General features: G+C 38.4%; 1 protein-coding gene across 3 annotated transcripts in view; it reads right to left on the bottom strand.

Moving 5' to 3' along the window:
• Positions 1 to 720: 720 nt before the first annotated feature.
• LOC122808962 (sodium- and chloride-dependent GABA transporter 2-like) overlaps positions 721 to 16,361 on the bottom strand; it is a 1,071,132-nt gene continuing 1,055,491 nt past the window's right edge. For 2 of the 3 annotated variants that reach the window (XM_044080126.1, XM_044080127.1), the window contains one exon: positions 721 to 1,700. In XM_044080126.1, coding sequence (XP_043936061.1) covers positions 1,518 to 1,700 — 183 coding nt within the window. In that variant the 3' untranslated portion in view covers positions 721 to 1,517. The remainder of the gene's footprint in view (positions 1,701 to 16,361) is intronic. The other variant, XM_044080128.1, reaches the window with a different exon arrangement.

Below are 16,361 nucleotides of genomic sequence, written 5' to 3'. Positions count from 1 at the left end.
GTGACACTTTAAAGTACTGTAATGGCACCAACAGTACAACAGGGATCTGGGGTGGGGGGATACACTAGACACTAGGGCCTACGACATACATGAACCAATGGCATTAAAGTATTACAGAGGAGGGGTAATCACAGAAGGGTAGGGACAAATACGAGAATTGTGATGTGTGTGTGTGTGTGTGTGTGTGTGTGTGTGTGTGTGTGTGTGTGTGTGTGTGTGTGTGTGTGTGTGTTCATGTGTGAGAGAGAGAGAGAGTGACCGAAGGGATGGTACCACTGTCTGCATGAGCAGCAGGTTACTACCGTGACATGATCTGCATGCTGTGATAGTAACTGCAATTCAGGAAACAAACATGAAAATTAGCTGATAGAGGTTTTAGCCCATCACAGCTAACATGTTCCTGAATTGCAAATGAACATATCTAGTTGCAAGGGCCTTTTATGCATGAGCGTCCATGAATTCCTGGGCTTGTGTCTTATATCTAATCCCCTATTTCATTTGTTAGCTTGATTTAGCTTGCTAATTTCTTTATTGCACCTTTATATGTGCTGCATTTATAACATATGGCTTTCTCTCCTTTTCATCTGACTTACAGCACTGCATTTGTGTCTAGAACATTTTGCCCCAGAATATTGTTTGTTATGGCTTATGATGCCCATTATGTTTAAATGTAAACAGATAACTACATAGTCTATGTAAAATAAATACGACTTCTGAAAATGGGCTGAAATTTTTTTACTGATGTTTCACATAAGCACATAGAGAGAAGCATTGGTTCTATCTAATTTCAACCTTTTAAAAAAAGTGTGATTATTTCTTGAAAATGCATTTAATATGACTCAGATATTTATAGTTTAACCTTTTATTTTTTCTGGCACATTGTCCAGTACCATAATATATGCTGTCGGTTTTATTGCTCTGTCATGTCATTATTACATCTGTTAATTTAAATGAACATGGAATGGAATTAGGAAAAATCAGAAACAGCAAAAGTGTACTAGCAACATTACCAACATCTGGTTTAGGATTTAATTATATAATTCACTTTCAAAACCTTTGTTAATTTAAGGCAGTAAACGGAAAGATAAGAAGGAGGTGGCCTGACGTGGAAGCAACGTTTGGAAGCAGACTTACTTGCTGTTCTCATTGGCACTTCCCAAAATGAAAATGAAGGAAAGGTGAGCAAAATATACGGCACTGGGAGCTGTTCTGGATTACAGAATGTGGCCGCAGAAAGTGCTTATGATGGAGGAGCGGTATATTTGTTAAAAAATGAGCTGTCTGATCGAAAAAAAGTGATCAAATACCTCCATGGATGTTTTATGCAGTATGCAGAGACTGCTGTTTAGCCTGCTCATTTCATTTACCATGCCTGGCTCTTTTATGTAGACTTTCAATGGTTGTTGTTTTGGGGAGAAGATGTGTTCTTGTGATGTTCGGTGCAGAAATGGACATTTGGCTAGGTCCACCATATTAAGAGCTTTATACTTTTCTATTATTATATTAAGAATCTTTTATTAAAATGAGGTTGTGATAAGTTGTTTGGGATCTTGTGAGTTGTTCTCCAACAGACAAGGGGATAGAATAGTTTCACTAGGCTCTTTTGAGACTGTCTTGTGATAGTCATTGGCAGGTTCCATATCCTTTCCTCTTCTTTTCTTCAACATGACATCATCTGGCACTATTAATTGATAGATACGCTAGATAAGACAAGAAAAAAATTAAACCAGTTAACAAAGCACATAAAATTATGAAATCCTGTAACTGTACTTTATCACCATTGGAAAACAAATTATAGCTGATTCAACCTGAGGACTAGTGGGCAGTTTTCTTAGTAAAGTTTCAAGTCAGTTTTAAGGTACACATTAAGATTTGCAGTTCTTATTCTGGCAACACATGAAGTGTATTCCCTAAATGTCTTTACTTTTGGCCATGCAAAGATAGCCATGACATAGTCATTTTCAAAAGTTACCAGTACAGCACCTTATTCTGAATGCACAATACTGTGGAGTGATCATACAAATGAGGGACCTCACATTTAAATGTGTAACACTGCAATATCATCTCCTTCCATAACATAGCTATGGTCATTTCTGCTGTCATACAGTTATGATCTTAAAACCCAGTTACAATAATAAGTCATAGTCCTTGCATATAGCTTAGTCTTAATGCATAGATCTCTTCACTTGACGTGGGTATTTAAAAGAACAAAAAGCATATTTTTTTTAATTCCTTCATATTCTCCTTACCATTTTGCAGCATTTTCTTTTTATAAGGCTCAAACTCAAAAAAGAAGAACATTATCAGTTCTGTGGTGGTTTTAAGGGATAGAAGGATGGAATATTAACTCAAATGTCAGTTACCAAAGTTTAAACATCAGTTCCAAACCTAACGGAACAAAGGTGGGAGATGTGAAAATAAGAAACCAAATGCTACTGTACACTCACTGGTAGGGTGCAAGACAATTCATCTTAATGGAATTTTCCTTTTGTTATATTTAGTAAACAAAGCCATCAACTCAAAACCAAATTGATCAAAAACATTAAAATCCTTAATCACATCTGTATTATAAGTAAAATGTATTTTAGAAAAGGAAATTGTTCTAGTAAGCTATGTGTAAACAATGTGTATGTTTTATGTTGGGAAGATGGAGAGAATTGAGAAAACGAATCTATGAACATACCTACAGTATTAGGACAAAGAACATCAACAACGCTTTATTTAAACATTCCCTGGTAAAAACACTGCATTGTGATTTTATTTTTGGTATCCTGGAACAGATAAATGTGGATCCAAGAGGAGATGATTGGGAAAACAGACTGCATTAGAGATAAACTTGGTGGCAGTTTAAGTTGAATACTTTCACTGCCCAGGTTTGAATGACTATGTTTCTATTAAGCCCATATTAAAACATAGGGCTTCTAAATTATGAGAACAACATGGTTGTTTTCACTATTGTGGTCTTTTATTGAAGACTGTGCAATTTAAATTTCACTGAATTGTGTAGTTTAAGATTTATTTATTTTTTTTCTTTTATGTGAACCCTTTTAAATCATTTTACCATGGCAGTATATTTATATTTTTAACTATGACTTAGGTGTTGTCGTGTTGTTTTTATGCTGTCCCTGTGGTAACAATAAGTTAGATTTTTAATGTAATATTTTGCTAAAAAACTAACACTCAAATTATAGTATGTTTTGCATTTTTTAACATTTTTAACATATTATTTAATATTCATTATGTTTTTGCAGTTTAGGAATATAAACATAATAGTTTTGGAAGGATAGGTTTCTTTAAATTACAAGTATTCATTTTTGGCACCATTTTTAAAAGTATATAAAGTTTCCTTTTAGTATGTGCTGTTATTCTGAAGAAGTCCTGATCAAAGCTGGCCAAAAGCGCTTAATTATTTGTCTGTGATTTTAATAAAGGATTGTTGTGCCATGATTAATCCATAACCTCCATATTTTGTGTGCAGCTTGCTTACAACCACCTTTTTTCCTATTTTGGTTTCTAAGTGGTGGTTATTTTCCTTTTTCAGTTTGTTAAATCTGCCTAAAATGCCACTGAGGCAGTGGGAATGATAGTACAGTTGTATAACCACAAAGCCTTCTTTAACTATGTTAAGAATCTAAGTGGCAACTCGCAGATATGCACTGAACTAGTGCAAAATAGCACAAAATATACTGAACCTACTGATATTGCCAACATCCTGGCAGATAGATTCAGTGCAAACTTCACCCCCCCCCTCACCTCCAAAAGGGCCCACAACAATACCAGAAAAGTGTAGTGTCCCAAAACTCACAGATGCACAGGTGAAAACAGCCCTTTCAAAAGCCAAAAATGCAGCATCAATGGGACCAGATGGTGTCCCAGGCTGCGTCTTGCACAAACTACAGAGCGAACTAAACCCCCACCTAAACACGCTGTTCAACCTCAGCCTCTCCACAGGCTACGTGCCCATAGAATGGTGCACAGCAACAGTTATTCCTCTCCAAAAAGGAGGGGCCACTACTGACCCTGGTAACTATCGCCCCATAAGACTGACTAGCCTGGTCTGCAAGGATATGGAGTGCATCATCATGTAACTCATTAACAAAGACATTGGGAACCTCCAAACACTTGACCTCACCCAGTTCGGCTTTGTTAAGGGCAGATCATGCCTATTAAACCTGGTTTACTTCTTTGAGACAGTCACCAAGGCCATAGACGAGGGAAAGGTGGTTCACACAGCCTACCTTGACCTCGCCAAGGCTTTCAACACCATTCTCCACTCGGGTATTACAGAAAAACTCACCAGCCTGAACATAAAACCCTACGTCACGAGATGGGTTGCCAACTGGCTTACAGACAGAACTCACGCGGTAAGAATAGCGGGCTCCAGGTCCAACTCTAAACCATTCACAGGTGGTGTCCCACAAGGCTCGGTCCTGGGACCCCTACTGTTCGGCATATACTTCTCAGAAGTACAGGCAAACACAGAAGGACTATGACTAACCAAGTTCACTGATGACTACAAACTGGGAGCCATAATTGACTCTCCGGCTGACATGGACATCCTCCCAAAGGGCCTTACTGAGACGGACACTTGGTGTCAAAGTCATGGCCTCAAGCTAAATGCCAAAAAATGCATCGTCATCCTGTTTGGGAAAAACAAAACACCCACAAATTACCACATAGGTGGCAGCCCTCTTAATACAAAAGAGGTAATAAGAGATCTGGGGATCCAGGTAGATAGTAATCTCTCCTTTGACAATCATATTGCCAAAGTGGTTAGGAAATCCTTCTATGTGGTCCATCTAATTACTAAAGGGTTCGCATCTAGAAATAAAGAGGTTATAGTGCTCCTCTACTCATCACTCATTAAACCCTTCTTAGAGTACAATGCCCCATTTGGGATGTACATCACAAGACACTTCCAACAGCTGGAAAGACCACAAAAGTACCTCACCAAGAGGATTACTGGTCTCAAACATATGTCCTATGCAGCCCGAATGAAAAAACTCCAGCTGTACTCAGTGGCATATTGCTTACTCAGAGGTGATCTCTGCCTGAGTTACAAAGCCATGTCCAACTCAGAATTGATGGACATGCTCCACCTAAAGAAATCCAAGTCGCTGCAAGCCATGTGCTCTAGTGAGCTAAACCTCACCACAACAATAAATAGAACATGCTGGAGGGATAGATTCTTGTCACAGAGACTCCCCATGCTTTGGAACAAAATTCTAAATTACATCAGCAGAGCCCCTCACTAACACTCTTCAAGAGAAACCTTGACGAGTGGATGGGTAACAGAAAATACACCCCCTGGGATCACTTCATTGGCTCTGCTTGACAGAGGATCAGTTAATTAATTGATGGGGGGGTGAAAGCCGACACACTTTGGCTAGGCTTATAAATGCCCTCGGGCAGATAGCCTAGTACCTACCTATGAACCTATGAATCTATAAGTCCATACATACCTGTAACAGTAGATGTTCGAATTCTTTCCATAGCTCTCAATGGCACAGATTTTTGCAAAATGTCCAGATTTTTGCCTCATATTTTTGGTCTGTTCCTCATAAAATTTGTGGTTTGCTGGCACGTCACTATGGATTGAAGTCACTAAATAATTACATCAGTTTAAGTTTCAGACTTAATATCTTTCAGGAAATGCATGCTAACACAAATCCTGTTAATCTAGCAACTTTCTAAGTTGCACTAAGAGGCTGAGATGGGTAGCGAACGATAGAACCCACTCAGTCAAAATAGGGGAAACTACCTGTAGTAGTAGACCCACAACAAACGGAATATACTTTTCTGAGGTGAAAGCCAAAACCAGTGGTCTGTGGCTAATGAAGTTTGCAGATGACTGCAAGCTGGGCACTGTCATAAATTCCCCTAGTGATGTGAACATCCTCCAAGAGGACCTTAACCACACTAATTACTTGTGCCAGAAGCATGGCCTCAAACTGAATGGCAAGGAATGCATCATTATCCCCTTTGGGGAAAATGGTGTCCCCAGTAATTATCAAATTAATAACAATGTATTAAGTATGCAATCAGTTGTGAGGGGCCTGGACACCAAAGATGATAGCAACCTGACTTTTGACCACCATGTTGCCTCCATTGTACGGAAGGCTTTCTACATGGCCTACCTCATAAGTAAAGGTATTTCATCCAGGAACAAGTAGGTCTTAACATCCCTGTAATCCTCCCTTATCAGACCCGTTATCGAGTACAATGCCCCCTTTGGCATGTACCTTGCCAAGCACGTGCAGCAGTTGGAGAAACTACAGAGGTTCCTGACCAGGTAAATCCAGGGTCTCAAACACCTATCCTATACAGATAGGCTAAAAGTCCTGTCCCTCTTCTCAGTCTCGTACAGACTGCTCAGAACTGAAATGTGTCTGGCATACAAGGCCATCTCAGACTCATCCTTGATGGATTTGCTGCATATCCGTAAGTCAAACTCCACTCGCGCAACCTGCATGCAAGGCGGGATAGATATATGTACCAACGACTCCCTCATCTGTGGAATAGACTTCATCTCCATGTCAAGCAAAGTATCTCACTAGCCCTCTTTAAGAGGAACCTGGATGACTGGATGGGAAATAGAAAATATACCCCTGGGATCCCACCTGTGTCCCTACTGGACAGGGAAAACAGGTGCTGACTTTGTGGGAACATGGGTGAAATTATTGGCTAGGCTTATAAGGGTCTCCGGGCCAATAGCGTAGTATCATCCTATGAACCTATGAACCTATAACAGCAATAGTTAATATCTGTTCCTATATTTAGGCCTTTGTCCAGATTTCTTGCACTAAGAGGTTGAGAGGTATACTGCCTCTCAGTGGCAGCACTCACCCACAGTTCCCCGGTTCTGCATAACTGAAGTGAGTTTCAACCTCTTTGATTCAGTTGTTGTTGGATTTGGCTTTTATATGCTATTGCAATTGCATACAAGTTTACTCTTGTAAGATTATTCTGACTTCAGCTAGTTTTCTCTCTTTCTTTTGTGAAGGCTAAGAAACCTGAATGCTTGCTTCCTGTGACAGCTAAATATTTCCCTCTCAGCATATACTGAGCCAATCAGCTGTCACAGGAACAGAAAGAGAGAGAAAAAGGGGGAGAGGGGAGCCAGAGCTTTTGAAAGTTGGCCAGTACTTGGTTATCTTGGCAGATAATCCAAAATGGCCCAGAGGCAGTGAGAATGATGAACATAATATTTTCTATTTGCTATTCTATGATTTTCTAGTAGCAGATTTTCTTGCCTAATTTAATACCCACTGCAAATCTTCAGAAAACAGGTGCCTGCAAGGTATCAAGACTCTATAATCCAGGTAGTTAGTTGCCACTGTTTAAAGCTGGGATGTATCAAACACCCATTTTCCTGTGTGAGTACATTCTGTTTATGAGGAGGATTGTGGTAATAGCTCTTTGTCATTTCCAGTACAATACACAACTACTGCTGCCTAGGCCAGAAGGGAATTGCCATAATGATCTTTGAAGAGTCCCTCTGAATCTTCAGAATGATCTTGGATGTTACTTAAATGGATGGAAAAGCATAGAGAAACATTCTTCTCCAAAGAAAAGAATAGGCATCTGTTCTCCAGGCCTTCTTGCATGAGGCCCTGCAGCAGAATATTGCCTATAGATTGTTGTAACTGGAGGCAAAAACAATTGAGCTGAGAAGTTCCCAACAGCTGGATCAATTCCTGGAAGACCCAAAGATCTAGTTTCTATTTGTGAGGGTATGTCCTGGTCCTGCTCAGCTCATCTGCCACAGAATTTTGCTCTGACAGAATGTAACATCCCTGTAGAATAAGACCATGCTGAAAATCTATATCGCAGGCTGCCATGACTAGTCTGCACAGAGGGTAAGATCTGGTTCCACCCAGTTTGTTTAGGTACAACATCACTGTATTGCTGTTTGTAAACACTTGTAACAGTCTGGGGGACCATAGATGATTGAAAGTGTTGACAGCATTTATATATTTGGTCTGTCATTTCTGTTCTAAAGACCTTGCACTGTGCTGTAGATACTGCTCCCCAGACAAAGTCTGAGACTCCTGTTGTTAAGACTGTGTTGGAGCCGGAAGAAAAAATGGGAGACCTGGATTCAGATAATATTGGACCCTCCTCCAAAGAATTTTCCTTTATACAACCCCCAAAACCTGAATCTGGAATGTCAGGAGATGATGATGTTGGGATCGTACTGATTTCAGGTAACACTGAATTTTTCTCATGTAGTCTTGATAGAGAAATTGTAAGAATCATGGATGCCATGAATCCTCATATCAAGAGAAATTCCCCTGCTGAGGCCTTGATTTGAGTGGAAAAACTCAGGAATATACCTACATATGGATCTACTTCTTCCTACAGAAGCAAAGCTCTTTGAAATGAGGTACCCATAAGACACCTCAGGAAAACAGTTCTGCGAGAAGGAGTTAAACAAGTCTTTTTGATGATTTCCCAGAATCCCAGTCTATGAATGAGATTCTTATCCAAGTGAGAAATTCCTGACACTTTGAGAAAAGACTCAGCAAATATAAGCAAACTGTCTAAATAAGGGAAAAATGTGAATACCTTACTGTCTGCAGGAGGCTATCGCTGGAGTTAGACATTTTGTACACACCCTTGTTGCTGTGGATAACCCAAAAAGTAATGCAGAGATGTGAAAGTGTGATCCAGTTAGAGAAAACTTTATAAAATGTCTGAAATCTGGAGCCTAGGTCACCAGAAAACGTAAACAGGGAATGAGAAGTAACAGGTTATGAACAGATAACATTTTGAACATGGGCACTATCACAAATATGTTTAAAAAGGAATTGAACATGGGCACTGTCGCAAACATGTTTAAAAAGGAAAGCTCCAGAAATGGTCTGCACAAACCTTCTTTCTTTGGCACCAGGAACATTCTTGAATAAGAACTTTCTCCTAATTGAAAAAGAAGGACTACTTCTATCACCTCCTGAGACAGGAGATGCTGAATGGCAGAAGGAAAAAAAGATATTTGATCTGGCAGATGAGGAGGACTCCCTTGAAAAGAAAGGAGAGAGTCATACTGCTGCCTTAATATGTGATAAATCATTTTCAGAACCCATTTATCTGAAACTATCCTTTGTCATAGACAAAAAAGATGGTTCAGAATTTTGGGAAGGATTAAAGACTTGCCAGGAAGAGAAAGGGGGTTTCTGTAGATAGGCATTCAGACTTGTTAGCCTGTCTTCCTTTCTTCCTGGAGATCCCCTGCCATTGCATTTAAAAAAATCTGCTTACCAGTGGCTTGTTGTGTCTGTTTATTTTGTTTTTTGAGAAAGATTGTAAAGATAGCCTGTAGAAAAATTAGAAAAGGAAGTCTGAAAACTTTGTGAAATTCCCTGAATTAGCTTGCATCTCTCATCACACCTTTTAAAGACCTCGCCAGCAAATTGTACAAAGACTACCCCTCTGTTTAAAGGAGAATTCACAATTTCAGTTTTAACATCCTCAGGAAGGTTTTGAGTACACAACCAAGCAAACCTCCTTGTAACATTTCTAGCAGCAGCAACCCTGAAAGTGGCAGTAGAATGCAGACTGAAAAAAGATCTCAGTCTGATTTATTAAGTATAGTAAAATTAAAGTATTCCTCAACATGGCTGTAATTCAGATACCCATCTAGCAGATGTCAGACCACTGAGGAAAGCTTTCTTCCAAGTTAGAAATTTGAAATTAGAACTGGCTGAAGGTTCAAAAGGAGACACGGGGTTAGCTTCATCAGAATGAACTGCTGGTCCCAAGAAGGTGCCACTGTTTTTTTATATGGTTTAGTATGCAAAACCAATATTACAAATTGTTTTACTTGGAATAATGAAAAAGGGGGGCATCCAGTGGCAGAAAAGAAGACATAGCCAAGAGGACTACCTTAATTAAAGTGTATGCTAGGTCTGAATTGAAGAATTCAGAGGTAGTGAAGAACCTCAGTAGCCCCTGCTTGGAATGGTTCTAGTTCTCTGTTGTAGAATAAGCTAGAACATCCTTTTGATTTGGTTAAGTATAATTTTCCAGTAGCAGGATTTCTTGACTCCTTCAACACATGTTGCACAGCCTCAGGAAAACATGCCTAAATGGGATCAAAAACCTATCATCTATACACTTAAGACTGAGATTTTAAATGAATTTTGGGATGGATTAAGGATCTCTTATTATGTGTGAATATATCCACTTTGTGATGGTGTTTTGTTAGTTAGCCCAGCTAAGATGCATAAGAAGGAAGAGCCACTGTTGTCTGGGCCAAACCAGACACATTCTTTTTGATCTTTAGAAGAACTCTGGATATCTGAGGAAAGGGAGGAAGGGATAAAAGAACATTCCTGTCCAGGGGAATAAAATGCATCTATTTTCCAGACCTTTATGCAAGGTGCTCTGGAACAGAATTATTTAGTTGTCTGTTGAGATAGTACTCAAATAGATTTTCTTGGGGATTTCTCCACAGGTGGACAATCTCCTGGAAGACCTCCAGGAGTACCATCCACTCATGAGGATATATCCTGGATTTTTCAGGGAGTACACTACTGTATTTTCCTCTAGCATAATGTTATCTTGCCTGAAGAGTTAAAATGTGCTGACTTGTCAAATCCCAAGCAATTATTGCTAATCTACAAAGAGGATAGGATCCCCCTTTTTATATACCATAATATTAATAGTAGTCCTGGAATCCACAGTAAATGTAAAGCTTTAAAGGCTTTCATCAGGCCATCATTTCCTTGAGATTTGTGTGTTTGTATCTGAAATGAGGCTCCTAAATGCCCTGGTCCTTGACTCCTTCAGGCACCATCTCCCCATGCAAAATCTGAGTCATCTGTGGCAACTGACTGAGAGGAAATCAGGGATATGGGGAAGACCTGTATTCAAAAGGAGCAGATTAGTCCACCGATATATATATATATATATATATATATATATATATATATATATATATATATATATATATATATATATATATATATATATATATATATATATATATATATATATAAAACTGAGAACTGTAATTGGAAAGGTTAAAGGATACAGGTGTTGGGCACAGATGGATTTGAGGATCCATTAAATATTTCTCATGTGGAGTTTGGCAAATGGAACCATGAGAATGGATGAGACCATAAAACCTAGAATGCTCAGACATTCTCTTGCTGTGGACATGTTTTGATGGAAAGAGTTAACAAAATGGTGATAATAAGAAAGCACGTTGTCTGTGGAAGGATGGTGTCTGGAAAACAGCCCATGATGACTATCCTGTGAGTTGTAATCAAGGATGACTTTTTAAATTTAGTTTGAAGTCCAGGTTGCTTCTGAGGAAGATGGTGCTCTCCTTCTTTTAAATGGGGAAGAAGAAGAAGCTGGAAAGGATATCTGAAGGGATTGCATGGATTTAAATACACCCTGTGCAAAATTAAACCGATTCTCCTGGGACCCTTTTTGGGAAGAGATTGTATGAGGAGAAGAAAAGTGATTTAGCTTTTGTGTGTGCTTTTACTGGAGTCTCAAAATGTATGGTTTTAGGTGAAGAATCCATAAGTCAGACTTCCATGATCGCCCCCCCCCCAACATCTTCCTCACCAGTACTTAATGTATACCTTTCTCACCCTCAGACATGATGAAACTAGGTTCTCCTTATCCCAGCAAAATACAGCCTAATGGACATTATAGAATCTAGAGGGACATGCAATGTTCCTAGGCCATAGTTGTCTCTGAAGGGAATGTGCCAGAGGGCCCAGTAGAAACAGTCATGCAGTCCAAGGGTTGCATAAGCACCTCAACAGTCTCACTGATCTCAGACTGCAGTAAACAGGTGGACATTTTGAAATAATCACTGATGTCTTTAGTCAATTTCTTTTACTTTTCAGTCTGGGGATGGGGTCTGCTGCTGGGGAATCAGACAACATGGTCACTCACACCACATCTCTGAGGTATTTTTTCTGTAGAAAAAAAATATGGGAGTTGTGCCTACTCCTTTTCATCTGCAGAGTACAAAACAAACAAACTGGACATGGCCTGATGTCATGTTCCTCACCCAGGCAAAAAAAACACAACTGGTATTGGAGTCCTTGTAAAGAATTTGCCTACTGCAGGAACATCTGCCCTTTCTGACAGACATATGAAATATTTTCTACAATTTCTCTGAATAAGAAGAAAGATTCTCTAAAGGGGGTACTTACCTACCTGATGTTGCAGCTGAAACTGACAGATGGTACTAAATGGCTGTAACCTGACCAAAGTCTCCATAAGTCACATACAGCAAGAAAATTGTGAGTTTTGGCATGCCGTACATCCCCCTTATACCAGCATGTACTCTAATGCAAAGAGTGGCTGTACAGTGTGTGATGGAGTATCCTGCAACAATGCAGACTGGTCAGGCACTGGCATCTTCTGTAAGATACTTCCTATATAGTTATGGCTACTACAACACTGATCTAATGAAGAACACTCTAGTTTTACTAAGGTTACAGTAGTCTGACTGGATATTCATAAAATAAAATAAACTATAGCTAACAAACAAATAAGAAGTTTATTTTACTTATTTAACATTTGTTTACCGGCAAAGTCTGACTTGGAATGAAGCCAATTTTCAGTGGGGAGAAATGCTCCAGATGCATGTTTTGCAATGTGGGAGGAAACCAGAGTACCTGGAGAAAACTAACACAAATACAGGGAGGACATGCAGACTCTGCACAGAAGGCACTCCAGCAGAGAATTGAACCAGCAAACCTCTTGCTGTGAGGTGACAATGCTACCGCTGCACCACTGCGCCATCCAAGTACTCTTTTTCATATTGTGGGATTCCTGTTCCATAGCCTAAGCTATATACAATTCTGCAGTTTCCTTTTAAAGGCTATAGTATGACATCCATGACTTTTTCTATGGAAAAAAAGTTTACATAATATACATTTATACCAGTCCTGTACATTTTGTTTACACATACATTGTTCTTTTGAAATATTCTAGTTTAAACATTCATCTTGATTATCTGCTCATATGGTTTCAGATTCAAATCCTAAATTTCATTGTTTATTTTTGCTTGATAAATGGTTAGGTGGACAGAACAAATGTTGCTACTTCTCATCCATGACCACAAGCACAAGGTAAAGGAGTGATCTGAAGAAATTATCGTAGTAAACATACATATAAAATTCTTAATAGATAATATACAATACACAATGGGAGAAAGAATGGTATCTAGACATACAAAACTTGTGGGAAGATCAGATCATTTTCTACATGAGATTTGTGGATGATGTCTTTCTCCTATGGAAAGGAGATGCCACTAGCCTACGGGAATTAGTCATGTTTCTCTTTCACACAACCAGTTTTTTGAGATTTGACTTAAAATTCTCCGAAAGTTAGATGGAGTTCCTTGATGTGAAACTTTGCCTGACCCCGGGTAAAGGGATGGAAACTATGATTTTCAGGAAACCTACATGGCGAAACCATTTGTTACATCAAACCAGTATGCACCCAAGGCACATCTTTCAGAATTTAAGCAGAAAACAAAGACAGCAAAATCACCAGATTCGGCTTCTTGCATTCAATGAAATCCACAAATTGGCATTGATTCAAAACCAGTTGCTGTTTAATGAACAAACGAACAAGATGAGTAAAACAAAGTCAAATAAAAGTCCCTTTAAATCCACACAATAAGTGCTTTCGATAAAAATCTTCTTCAGATCGTAAGTTAAAATGGGACTAGCTTTCATTTTAAATAATATGTCTCAATGTGATCATCAAATCCTTTTACAAAGAAAACTACTTTCAACCAATCCATTCTGCTTGTTCTCTACCTTATTTGCATATTACGAATGCATACACTTCCGTTTCCCGCCTTTTGTATGCAAATCATTGCATGTAGACCAAGTTGCACTTTCATCCAGTCATGAATGTTATAAAATTCATACACTTCCATTTCCCGCCTTTTGTATGCAAATCAAGCTGCATATTCATCCAATCAGCGATCTTGAAAGAGCAAACAGCAACCATTTGTCACTCTTGTTTGCATCCACGTATTGACTTTATAAACTTTTCTCTTCACAAAAGCTTTATCTACTTTGGGTACACATGTAGTATGCATCAAAAGAAAAATTAAGATCAGTTCATCTAGTCCACCTTCAACATATTTGCAAAGCCAATCGCTTCCATATTCAATTTCAATTTTTAAACACACATCAGTGGTCCACAAATTAAGCTCATTTTTAACCAACAATAAAAACCTTTGAAGTTAACAATTTTACATAGGCTTGAAAATCCCTTTTATAAGATCTCCATATATAAATACATGTCACCAGGATTTTATTAACAGATATCACAATCGAAATTATCAAACTTAATGTTGTCATAATTAAGAATAAGTTTACTACTTGTAAACACATCTGTTTCTGCCCAATCTCAAAATAATTCCACTCTTTTTAAATAACTTCTCTACATTTCCTTTATGGTATACGGAATGCCTGCGGATCATTACATGTTGACAAGATATTAATTTTATTTATCAAAAATCATCACGATTATTACGAAGACCGAACTGCCATGATGTTACCATAGTTGGCAGACAATTAGTAAAAATATCTAAGTATATCGAGATGGCTTTTCTCACAATGTGGGCTTCTCATCATTTCCTTTATTATGACTCTTAATTTATTGCATACAAGTAAATTTTATAGAGAAATGTCGGCGGTTATTAAAAACAAATGGCTTGCTGTAATAATGCCATAGAGAAGACATAGACAGTTAGTGGATACATCTATTAACTTTTCCCTTGATAGGAGCTTCTTAACATTTCCTCTTATGGTCTAATAGTTCCTTTCTGCAGGCATAGTTATTTATAAAGACATACCCACAGTCATCTGGTTCCTATGATGTAAATAATATTTCAGCATGGAGCTAAGAAACAAAATGTGAAAATTTCCTATGATATTAATTTACTAGTGATGAAATTCTTCATCTGTCACTTGGCTTTTCAATTTATATTCTTAAGTTAGTGAATACATCTATTAACTTTTCCCTTGATAGGAGCTTCTTAACATTTCCTCTTATAGTCTAATAGTTCCTTTCTGCAGGCATGGTTTCAGAATTTAGTGGGGAATCAGGTCACGCGTATCTCCAAATTATGTTCTAGGGATGACATCTTCTTAAAAGAAAAATAAACTCTTGCAAACACCCTTAGGAGAAGCGAATATAAGGATGAAGATACCAGAATGAGTAGAGAAGAAGCCGTGCAACTCAGAACTCAGAAGGGGTATCTCTCATATTCTAACAGGAGGCGTGAAGGGATCAGACAACCACAAGATAATAGACCTTCAGCTAATTTGAGGTTCACACCAACTTACAGCACGGATAATGGATTCATTTGTAATACCGTTAGGATGTTTTGGCCAGTCATAACTTCGGATGAGAAATTAGGAAACATAGTGGGGGTTAAACCTAGCTTTGCATTTCAGAACAAGAAGAATCTGAAGTGCTTATTGTGTCAAGATGATGGCCTGTTAGCAGATATAGTACATGGAGCTAATGTAAAGGTATCTGGAAATGTGTTTTTTGCAAAGCCTGCCCTTTTATACAGACACAATATATTTGAACATCCAGTCACCAAGAAGAGTTATTCCTTTCAAGGTTATGTCACACATACCAGTAAGAACATTGTATATTTTATTTAGTCATCTGCAATGCATGCTCTTCCTACTATGTAGGTAAAACAAACAGGGCTTTTAAGGAACGGATTGTATACCATCTATCAGACATAAGAAATCAAGGAGCTACAAATGCCCTGTATCAGCATATTAGGGCAGAAGAAAATCACATTTTCAAGTTTATGGCTCTGATGAAGCTGAACGGAAGCCCAAAGGGAGGTAACATAACAAACAGAACAGAAGTGGAAGAGACTAAGTGGATTATGGAATTGAGAGCAGATAAATTACCAGCCTTAATGGAATGGTACCTCTTAAACCTATTCTGAAAGAACAAAGCATAAACATAAAAAGTGGAAACAGGAAGAAGGAATAAGCAGAACTTATTCCTGCTACTTGTAACCTTGGAGGACTACCACCAGACGGACCTGTCTCCATAAGCTATGGAAGAGGAACCACCCCTGAACAGCATTATTGGTTGAACACTGTTTAAAAGTTTTGCCTTGATGGGAGTGAATAAAGGATCTGAAGAAGGTTTTACTAAAAGCGCTTATCCTATGTTCTCTTCATTTGTTCTGTCTTTTAAAAATGTTATTAAATTACAGATTTTATCATGTCTATGGTGGTACATCTGCATTGTTTTTACTTTGGTTCTTTTTTGGCAAGACTACCTTCAGCAGTGTGTACTTCTTTTTTGTTTCATATCTAAAAAGTAGTGGTTTG

Source organism: Protopterus annectens, chromosome 8.part0, assembly GCF_019279795.1.
Source record: "Protopterus annectens isolate FY-2018-M chromosome 8.part0, PAN1.0, whole genome shotgun sequence".
NCBI classification, from domain to species: domain Eukaryota; kingdom Metazoa; phylum Chordata; order Ceratodontiformes; family Protopteridae; genus Protopterus; species Protopterus annectens.
The sequence above is the reverse complement of the archived record's forward strand: the minus strand, read 5'-3'. Positions and strand labels throughout refer to the sequence as shown.